General features: G+C 44.2%; 1 protein-coding gene across 3 annotated transcripts in view; it reads left to right on the top strand.

Annotated features, from left to right (window-relative positions):
- The first annotated feature begins 972 nt into the window (after positions 1–972).
- LOC310681543 (glutamate decarboxylase 1-like) overlaps positions 973–11451 on the top strand; it is a 30874-nt gene continuing 20395 nt past the window's right edge. The window contains exons 1-5 of one of the 3 annotated variants that reach the window (XM_083449491.1): positions 973–1129; positions 1842–1898; positions 6396–6530; positions 7345–7587; positions 8640–8730. In XM_083449491.1, coding sequence (XP_083305617.1) covers positions 1075–1129; positions 1842–1898; positions 6396–6530; positions 7345–7587; positions 8640–8730 — 581 coding nt within the window. In that variant the 5' untranslated portion in view covers positions 973–1074. The remainder of the gene's footprint in view (positions 1130–1841; positions 1899–6395; positions 6531–7344; positions 7588–8639; positions 8731–11451) is intronic. The other 2 variants (XM_083449489.1, XM_083449490.1) reach the window with 2 other exon arrangements.

Raw genomic sequence — 11451 nt, 5'->3', positions numbered from 1 at the left:
TGGTAGAGGATAGTCTGACTTCCTTAGGGCCCGGGAGCTCTAAACTATGGTTATTCATGGACCTTAAGGTCCTCTGCGTGGCATACCAGGAGAGGCCGTCCCGTAAATACAAGAGCCCTAAGCCACAAAGAGAAGAGGTTAACCTGCAAAATAAGGTTTAACTGAGGGAGGGCAGGGTGGGAGAAGCTCTGGAGCCAACTGACGCTTCGCAGGTAAGATTCTCCCTCTGTTTTGTGGGCAGTGCGGTCCTTCCCCTTACCTGGCCAATTCCCTGGCAACCCTCCCCTCGCCCAGGGATTGGGCGATTGGCTGAGGTGGGCGGAGACCTCCAGGTATCCAGCCTGGGGAGGGCGAAGCCAGCCCCTACTACCAAGAGCCACACTGGGATCCGGGGGGCTGTGCGTGACCACGCAAAGGACGCCCCCCATTTGATGTGGGGAAGAAGAAGAAGAAGAGTTTGGATTTGATATCCCGCCTTTCACTCCCTTTAAGGAGTTTCAAAGCGGCTAACATTCTCCTTTCCCTTCCTCCCCCACAACAAACACTCTGTGAGATGAGTGGGGCTGAGAGACTTCAAAGAACTGTGATTGGCCCAAGGTCACCCAGCAGCTGCATGTGGAGGAGTGGAGACGCGAACCCGGTTCACCAGATTAGGAGTCTACCGCTCCTAACCACTACACCACACTGGGGAGCGGTCATTGTTATCAAACTGCTGCAAAGAATGTATAGGGATGTCTGTGTGTTTGGCAGGGAGAGAAGGAGCACAGCAGAAAGGAAAGGTATTCTTTGCATTTGACCTAACAAATAATTAAAGAATCCAAAGAGCCTTAAGCCAGCAATGCCAAAAAAAGAAAGAAAAAACCCTCCACAAAGGAGATCAGAATTCTTTGTCTCCACCCTTTTTTGCTTTAACAAGTGGCTGGAACGCCCAGAGGCACTATCTATTCAACAAATACAAAACTATGTAAAACAAATTAGTTCAGCAGCAGATACATTTGAGAATTGTGTGTTTGTCCATATTAGGGCTGCTGAGAAATTGCACTTTTTACTACTCTGGATATTTTTCTGCCGTGCATGGTTATTCAGAGCGGCCAAGAAATGGATTTCCAGATGGTGAACAACAGAACAAGTAAGTGCGCAGATATCAGTAGCAGATTATTATTTTTTAAAAAAGAAATCTAGCTGTTCAAGACGTCTAAAAATAGCAATCTGTTTTGCGGATGACTTTGTCAGGGCGAGACAGTCTGGGACACGGTTTCTGCTTTGTACTGGTACATTTTAAAAAGTGAAAGAGAAGTCATTCAAAGTGTTTGGGTGACGGTTGTGAGGTTCAGAACATTTGGGGTCAGAATCCTCAATGGAAGACAAGAGCAACAAGCAGAGATTGGTCTCTTATCTGCTGTTTCCTCATCCCTGATGTTTGTTTTCCTCAAAAGCCACCTGCTGCTTTATATATGATGAGAAGCTATGGTGTTGTTGTTTTTAAACTGTCAGAAAAGAAATTAAATATTAAAAGCTTCCTTCTTTCTTTCCTGCTAAGAAGGGGTGGCGATGTGTTTAAAAAACAACAACACCAAAGGGAACAATATAAGGTTTTTTTAACAAATTTTTACTAATTTATTAGGTAACTAATTTTTATCAGCTCAGTCTTTTATCTGAAATGTTTCATGTGAGCTTTCTTGAAATAAATATTTCTGCTGTTAACTTTCAACAGTTAAACCAAAACTTTTCTAAGAAATCTTTGGTGGTTTCTCATTGCTTCTTCTTCAGTTGCTGTAGAGATGTAAAGACAGACTTCACAGAGCTGATTCAGATTTCACATTTCTTTTCGTTGTATTCAGATGCAGACACAAATCTAAAAATGCAACATGAGAATGGGTCCTGTGATGTTCTTCCAGGTCTGTAGAGTCTTCATACTTTTGGTCTATCCCACAGGGTTTCTCAAACTTGGATCCCCAGATGTTGTTGGACTACAACTCCCAACATCCCTAGCTAGCAGGACCTGTGGTCAGGGATGATGGGAGTTGTGGTCCAACAACTTAGGGACTCAAGTTTGAGAAACACTGGACATTTGTCTAGGAAATCTCTATGACATGGGTTGCTAATGGGGCAACTTCCAGATGTGATTGGATCATAACTACCACCTTCCCTGACCATTGACTGTGCTTGGTGGGGCTGATGGGAGTTGCAGTTCAACAACTTTTGGAGGGTACTGTATTGGTTATCTGGACTGTGGATGATCTGCCGCTGATTCCCTCCTATGGACTTCCATCCAGTAAACACTTATTTGAACTCAAATTCTCCTCCGCCTCCTTCTCAGGGATAAACATATGCAGTATTGTCTTTCTGTACTTTCTTTAGTAGGAGATGCTTAGTTTAATCAATCAATCAATCAATCAATCAATCAATCATTATGCAATCCAGGACCTTTGGCTAATGACAGTCATTTCAATGGCTTGGATTCTTTCTTTCTTTCTTTCTTTCTTTCTTTCTTTCTTTCTTTCTTTCTTTCTTTCTTAAAGATTTTCTTGTGTTACAAACCAGACAGACTTCCAGCTGATGGGAGTCTCTCTAAATGGAGATCTGTTTGAGTGAAGCTTCGGCCAGCAGAATGGGGCAGGGGAGACATTCATGGATCCACCCCCCCCCCGGTTGCCAACTTGAATAAAATATTGGGGGGGGGGGCAGGTAAGCCCTGCACAATTGATCACATGACACAATGCACCACACCATTTGAATGGCAAAGTCTATCAATTTGGGTGGGCCATCCCCCTTCAAATATTTTAGGGGGGGGGGCGATGGGACCTCGACCCCTAGGAGTTGACTCTTATGCTCACCCCTATAGCCTCATGTGCCCTCCCACATGCTCCAGAGGGCAGGTAGATTTAGGGGACCCCCCAGAGCAGTATGAGACATGGTTCGGGGGAAGGGGGTGTCTGTGAAAATTGCACCCCTCGCTTAAGCAGGCAGGATCCTCAGTCAGAGCTCTGAACGGAATGAGCCCTTTCATTCATAACTGCCTCATTAGGATCCAAGCCATAATTTCAGGACTCTGGCTACCACCTCCTGTTTCTTATTAGGGTGCTCCCCAGTGTGGAGTAGTGGTTAAGAGTGGTGGTCTTGTAATCTGGTGAACTGTGTTCGATTCCCCACTCCTCCACATTCAGCTGCTGGGTGACCTTGGGCTAGTCACACTTCTCTGAAGTCTCTCAGCCCCACTGACCTCACAGAGTGTTTGTTGTGGGGGAGGAAGGGAAAGGAGAATGTTAGCCGCTTTGAGACTTCTTCGGGTAGTGATAAAGCGGGATATCAAATCCAAATATCAAATCCCCTCCTCCTCCTCCTCCTCCTCCTCCTCCTCCTCCTCCTCCACTTCTTCTTCTTCTTCTTCTTCTTCTTCTTCTTCTTCTTCTTCTTCTTCTTCTTCTTCTTCTTCTTCTTCTTCTTCTTCTGTCTCCTACTGAGCTCCCAGGCTAGTAACCCAATCTCTTCAGCTATGGCTGTTGAGGATCTGCACACAGAGACAATTCTTCACTGCCAACAAAGGGACACCCACTGCCTCACCATTTCTCCTTTTAAGATTTTCCCAGTGAAAATATGTAAGTTTCCAAAAGCACCAGCAGAACATTCAAAGATGCTATAAATATGAAAAGGAAGAATGACATGGGAATATGAAGCGCTGTGGAAGGCATGCAACTGCAAATAGCTAATTGTCCAGGGATATAATTTGACACTTTTCTTCTCTCTTTCTCTCTATCTTTCCACTCCCACACCCCCCGCCCTTATCAAATTTTTGCAAGTGGTTAGAAGGAAAAGATTATATCTCTGAAATTACTTCACAGTCATTTTGCATGAGTGCGGGGGGGGGGGGGAGTTGCTTTACAACTCATGCTTTCATTTGAGGTATTAAATGTACCAAAATGGATTCTGGGCAAAATGAGAACAGATTTACATTTTCAGCACAGTATATTTTAATGACAAAGCCACATTGTAGAATGTGCCATAAAACACACTAGGAGAAAAACGGGGGATTAACATGTAGAATGTAGATTTCTATTTGTAGCAGGTGCAATTTCGCCCCTTCAGATGATTGTATGCAAATATCTTTGTAGGCACCTGTGCTTTGCAGGTAAAACTGAGTCATTAACTGTGTAAATGATCTATTTTTTCCCCCCATGCAGAAAATTTCAGCAAAAATCAAATGCACTAAAACAAATATCAGATGTTTCACGTTTTGTTTTGTTTTGTCTCTGGAGTTGAGTTCTGCTAAATTAATTTTAAATAGCATCGGAGAAATGTTGGAAGGTATGAGGTTATACCTAGATAACCAGCCAATGCAGTATACACATACCTTGGGTAAAAATAGCCCCCAAGGCTGAAGAGTGAGTGTGACAATGTGCCACAGACCCACACTAAAAAAGAGAATAAGGGAAGGAGAGCTATTCCTGACCTGGTGAAGCACTAAGTGCAGCACAAAGTCAGGCCATGGAAATACAATCTCTCACAGGACAGTGAGAGACAAAGTGAGGCAATTGCGTCAGGCGGCAAGCTCTGATAGAGATCTTCCCTTACCCCTTCTTCTCTGGCAGGGAAGATTGTGTACAGTGTAGCAAGGGAGCGCTGTATTTTGCTATTGAGCAAAACAGTGCCATAGAATTTATGAAACAAAAGCTGGCTACTGGGATTCATCCTGGTGTTCTCTAAGCACACAAAGAGCAAAAGAATAGGTGAGACCACAGAACAGGTGGAAAGGATGATTTCATTCTATGTACCCTCCTGGAGAGAGGGACATGGGTGGCGCTGTGGTTTAAATGACTGAGCCTAGGGCTTGCCAATCGGAAGGTTGGTGGTTCGAATCCCCACGACGGGGTGAGCTCCCGCTGCTCGGTCCCTGCTCCTGCCCACCTAGCAGTTTGAAAGCACGTCAAAGTGCAAGTAGATAAATAGGTACTGCTCCGGCGGGAAGGTAAACGGTGTTTCCGTGCGCTGCTCTGGTTCGCCAGAAACGGCTTAGTCACGCTGGATACATGACCCAGAAAAACTGTCTGCAGGCAAACGTCAGCTCCCTTGGCCTATAGAGCGAGATGAGCATCACAATGCCAGAGTCGTCCATGACTGGACCTAACGGTCAGGGGTACCTTTACCTTTACTCTCCTGGAGTCACTAACTCTTTGCTCCCCATAGTACTCTTGTGTGCATTTTTACTATGCATCACCTTCCAGGGTTCCAAATTGAGCAACAGGTGGGGCAGGTTTAGTGCCCTGGTTCCTGCTCTCCCTTCACTCTGATCTCATCACATGGAGGCATTTGTTGTTGTTTAGTCGTTTAGTTGTGTCCGACTCTTCATGACCCCATGGACCAGAGCATGCCCGGCACTCCTGTCTTCCACTGCCTCCCGCAGTTTGGTCAAACTCATGTTGGTAGCTTCGAGAACACTGTCCAACCATCTCGTCCTCTGTCGTCCCCTTCTCCTTGTGCCCTCCATCTTTCCCAACATCAGGGTCTTTTCCAGGGAGTCTTCTCTTCTCATGAAGTGGCCAAAATATTGGAGCCTCAGCTTCACGATCTGTCCTTCCAGTGAGCATTCAGGGCTGATTTCCTTTAGAATGGATAGATTTGATCTTCTTGCAGTCCATGGGACTCTCAAGAGTCTCCTCCAGCACCATAATTCAAAAGCGTCAATTCTTCGGTGATCAGCCTTCTTCCATACATCTCACTTCCATACATCACTACTGGGAAAACCATAGCTTTAACTATACGGACCTTTGTTGGCAAGGTGATGTCTCTGCTTTTTAAGATGCTATGGAGGCATTAGGATGCCTAAAAAGGGCTTGCGTGAGTCTGCCAATCAAGCATAGACCAGAACACTGGCACCAACTCCAGGGGGCCCTGGGGAGCCGGTCAACCACAATTTTGTTGTGCGTGCCTGACCTCTGTACCCCAGCAGTACCACTGCTTGGCCTTCACCCCCAGGCTGCTGCTACTGCCTTACCTCTGGCACTTAGGCAGCGGCTGGACTGGGATGTGCCACTGATGTGGGGCCTAGATGGGGCCCACTGCAGCCATGGACAGAGGCCCCAGGCACCGCTGTGGTGTCAGAGCACACATGCCACTCTGTGGCGCACACCCTGAGAGCCCACAGTGTGGTGCCCAAGTTGGCGCAGCTGTGGCGGAAAGACAGGGGATGTTTGTGTGTCAAAAGAAGGGGAATGGAGGGCAATTTACACAAGGAGGTTTACAAGCTGAAGATACTACAAAACAGGCAGCAAAGATCACACACGTAATAACAATCTGATCCAATACAGCGATGGGGCATTGCTGTTTTAAATTGGGTATGACTATTTTAGCAAGCTTACTGATCCTTTGTATTGACCTTTTTTATTCCTCATTTCCAGACAAACAGATCAGTACTGGACCTGACCCACTGAGACAAAAGCATCTTTCTAGCTTCCAGGGAGAAAGTGAAGAGAGAGAGAAAGATTCTACCATTGAGAGCTTTGTGACCAATTTTTCAAACATCTTTGAGTCAGGTAGGATTAATATATTCATGTGTGTGTGTGTGTGTGTGTGTGTGTAGGGGAGAGAGGTGGAAATTTAAGATCTACATGTACAGTTTCTGAATCACCCCATTGTGAATCCTTCAAGACCTGCTTCTCAGGATGTCTGCAGAATCTTGAAGCGGGGTGTTGTTTAGGGGTCATTGTTGTGGTCCATGTTTAATTTTGGAGATGCTAGTTTTGCCGTTACTCGTGTTATTTTTGTATACCAATTTTAAAATCTGGGGGGATTGTTTAATTTTGTTATGTATGTTTCGATAAGTTTTTATTTATCACTTGTGACCACTGTTCTCTTATTTTTGAAATTATGTATATCTTTGCATATTGTAAGCCACCTGGAGCATGGTTGGAACTATGGAAAGGTGGCATGCAAAGAAGCAATGCTGATGCTGAAGCTGGAGACTCTCTCCCTGTACTTTTTACAGCAGGGGTAGGGAACCTGTGGTCCTCTGAAAGTTGAGGCTAGTGGCCAACAGCTGGAGATAAAGTCCAGATGTCCAACATCTGGAGAGTCACCGTTTCCCCATCACTGTTTAACAGTCATTATGTGTTCCTTCCATTCATCTCAAGGTCCTGTTGTGTGGTGCACATGGAGTCCTCCTTGCTGGGACTGGGGCAGGGGATGGATGGGAGGACCATGGGTTAAAATGGTTGAGAGAAGCTTGACCCCATTTTTCTATCCAGTTGTAGATTTAAATGTGCAACCTCGTGCAAATCAGCCTTTGCCCCAAGTCTCCTCCTGAATCCTACACATCATTAAACAGAATTTCTCTCCTCCAACTCCCAGATCTTTTGCCTAATCAGAATGGCGAGGAACTGACAGAACGTTTCCTGCATGAAGTTGTGGGTATTCTCCTGAGTTACATCAAAAAGACCTACGATGGAAAGACGAAAGTGCTGGATTTCCACCACCCTCACCAACTTCTGGAAGGGTTGGAAGGCTTCAGCGTGGAACTTTCAGATCAGCCAGAACCTCTGGAACAAATACTTGTTGACTGTAGGGATACCCTGAAATATGGAGTCAAAACAGGTAACTGCTCGTTGTGTTTATACAGCATTGTTTCAGTGGCTAGCAGCCATGTGGACTTTGGGTTCACAGAGAGCATGTGTCTGAATGGCAGGAGCTGGGAGTCAACCAAAGGGAAGGGATATTGCCTTCTTGCCCAACTTGTGGGCTTCCCAGAGACATGTGGCCAACCAACATGGGAAACAGGATGGCGGACCACCTCGATCTGTTCATGCTGCTCTAGCATGTGTCTTACTATTGCAGTCTGGTGGCTTACAAACTTTCTGTTTTCAGGGTAGACATAGGGCCAGATCATACATACATTCATCTGCCCATTGGTCTTGTTTATGTGCTGCAGAAATGACTGCATTCAGCACCATTCTACTTGCACATAGTATAATAAGTGACCCAAGAGCTTTAGACATATGCCGAATTCTTGTGTTCTTCTTTCTCCCTCCTCACTTTTATGAAAGAGCCATATGGTTGCCATGTCACAATCTCCAAGAGGTGAGACTTCAGGGGGTTCCAACGCTTACTCAGAGTTTGGTTTTCTTGGAGTGAAGGTCATTGAGGACTATGGTGTCTTGAGGAAACTAAGTAGATGTTCATTTCTGTTTGTGTGTGTGTTTAATGAATTATCCACATAAGCCAAGAGCTTTCTTCTACCACACTTGCTACTGTACCTCCCTGTACAACCCCCCCCCCCATGGCTCTACCTAACTATGTAGAAACCCCTCGAGGCTGATATCTAGGGATTTCTTCCCTCTTCACAATATATTTTAACTGCCACTAATTTCTACCACTAATTTAGGGTTGCCATATGTCTGGGATTTCCTGGACATAGCCAGAATACGGCAGTTGGAAATCACTGAAATGTCTGGGAAAATCCATGTCGGAAGTCTAGATTTTGGTGAATTTCCTTAAAAATAGCTCAAAACCTCCATTCCCCCCCCCCCTTTCGCTTTTTGAAATATGGCAACCCTAACAAATTGGAAACTTTGCTGATGAAGTGAAGCGCCTCTAATATTTCTTCAAAAGGCATGACCTGTTTTATCTTCAATTTATCCACATTTCAGGGCATCCTCGTTACTTCAACCAACTTTCCAGTGGCCTTGACATTGTAGGACTTGCTGGGGAATGGCTGACGGCTACAGCAAATACAAACATGTATGTACTGTAGATGGCCATTTTTATATAGATTAATCTGAATTAAGAAGCAACAGCGAAACCAAATTCCTTTTTTATTATTGCTCTTCAAGAATGCGAAGGTTGTATGAGATCCAGCAAACAGAGACTAAATACATTTATGAAACACATTGGGAAGACAGGTTTATTGGACTCAGAGGGATGGAAAAAATAGAAAGAAAAAAGGAGTTAAGGAGTCCAGTTTCTACTGAAATAACAAAAGCTTCAGTTTAGGGCCAAATGATATGATTAAAAAGAAACATGTTTAGCACCTGTCACACTTCCTCCTTAACATGCATCTCTCTGTGTGGGGATCCTGATCTGGACTGGGACTGCAGCATAAGAGGAGAGTGAGTGAGCTCTTCACTCCATATCCTCTTTTAAAAACAAAAACCGCTACTCCGTGAGCTATTGCTTTGAAAACACTATTTGCAGCAAGTGGTATCTTCCGGGACAAATAGCAAATTGCCATGAGGACAATAACAATGGTAATCTGAGCCTATTATTGTAGGCAAGATTCAGACAAAGTTAAGCATGTTTAAGTCTCACTTGAAGAACTCTTCAAATCAAAAGTGGAGAGCCTGTGGCTTGCAAGATGTACATGGACTCATCTCAGTGGTCCCAGGCAGAAGGTCTTGGGTTCAATCCAGGCACCTCCTGGTATGGCTGGGAGAGACTCCTGACTGAAATCCTGAAGAGCCACAGCCAGCCAGCATAGAAAATACTGAGCTAGGTAGAGGTAAAAGGTAAAGGTAAAGGACCCCTGGATGGTCAAGTCCAGTCAAAGGCGACTATAGGGTTATGGCGCTCATCTCACTTTCAGGCCAAGGGATTGTCCACAGACAGCTTTCCAGATCATGTGGCCAGCATGCTTAAACTGCTTCTGGCACAACAGGACACTGTGATGAGTGCCAGAGCTCATAGAAACACCATTTACCTTTCCGCCCCAGCGGTACCTATTTATCTCTTTGCACTAGTGTGCTTTCGAACTGCTAGGTTGGCAGGAGTTGGGACAGAGCAATGGGAGCTCACTGGTCTAAACCACTGAGCCTCTTGGGCTTGCTGACTGGAAGCTAAATAGACCAATGGTCTGATCTGAGTCAGTATGAGGCAGCTTCCATGACTCCAACTTCCATCAGTCCCAGCCAGAATGGCCAACTGTCAGAGACGATGGCAGTTGTAGACCAGCTGCATCTTGGAGGACCACATGTTCCTGCTATAAATTTACAAAGTTTGTCCAACTGCCTTAATAAAAGTCCACTGAGAATTAAAAATAATGATCCTTAGTTTTGGCTGGATTATAAATAGCAACTATTTACAGAAGACATATGCAAACTTGTCATAATTCTTTATAGAGGGCCTTTCCCTCATTTGCCTGCAAGAATAACACAATGAATTCTGATGTGCATTGCACTTTTACAAGATTTTTTAAAATAACAACTATCCCATCAATTTTCCTGCATAGCAGGTGAAATATATAAATTTTCAGAGTTTTGGTGGGTTTTGCTGTAAGCAAATTTGAGTGCTTAAATGATACATCTTGAGAGGTCGACAGTGCTGAATCTTTACCCTCCATACTTTAATTACATCTGTGATACTATGAACAGCAGAAATAGTCTCCATAGTGACATTTTAACAAAGTGGGCATTGTGTAAGAACTCTTCAAAAGATGAAGTTGGAAGGAGTCTGAGAAATGTCAATGAAAATACTGTTGATAACTTCAGATATAAACAGAATAATGTCCATGCCAAGTTCTTATGGAAAACTTCAGCAAATTTAATCCTTTTCCTCTGCTGTCTTAAATATTATGTAATGAGCTTGGAACAAAGATAGCTTATTGACTAAATTTGGACTGCAGGACTGCATCAAAGGCTTCAAAAGCTTTCCAAAAAGCCTTTTTGTTGTTGTTCAGAATTGAAGGCAGACTTTCACAATGGATTTTACTCTTGCGCATCTTTGATTTTAAAGAGTGACATTTCAAAAATATTCTTAAAACTCCTATGTGGCATGGCATCTCAAAGACAATTGATTTCAACCCAATGAAATCAATTGGTCTAACTTAAATCCTGTCAATTTCAAGGGACACCTTCTAAGTGTAACTAAGCCTGGATCCAAACCAGTTTAATTCAATCACCAGGATGAGTCACTGAGAATTACACCATTTGAGTTTGATATTTTGGGATAAGTCTTGAGAGCTTTTGAGACAAAGGCAAAGATCCAAACAACTGTGCAATCCATTCTACATGCCCAGTGGACCTTTGAATTCATGTTCATTCCAACTGCTGCTTTGATGCACACTCTCTGCTTCTGAAGTTCAGGAGAGCTTCAAAGTCCAAACATGAAACAGACAGGGCTATATGGCAGCAGTTCGAGAAGAGCAGCAAAAATTTCCACTAGGATGGCCCTTTCCACATTTCCTGATTAGGCGCGGAGATCAGTCTGAATTCAGTGGAGCACCATGACATTTCCCTTTTCTATTAATGGAATGTTCTTGGTGGAGTTTATGTGCTCTCAACGAACCAAGCACTGGACATGTACTGTGTACTTCAATATTTCCCTGTACCTTTGTGGATTGAAATGTCCATTACGCCCACGGTTAGCTAATGTTGTTCTCTGAATTTGGCGCCAGCAGTGCAGGATGAGGATAAGGTCCTCTTATCCTCTAAGAGAGGATAAAAGGACCAAGGCATGCAGACAAAGTGC

This window comes from Podarcis tiliguerta (assembly GCF_965153285.1).
Source record: "Podarcis tiliguerta genome assembly, chromosome: 7".
NCBI lineage: Eukaryota > Metazoa > Chordata > Lepidosauria > Squamata > Lacertidae > Podarcis > Podarcis tiliguerta.
The sequence above is the reverse complement of the archived record's forward strand: the minus strand, read 5'-3'. Positions and strand labels throughout refer to the sequence as shown.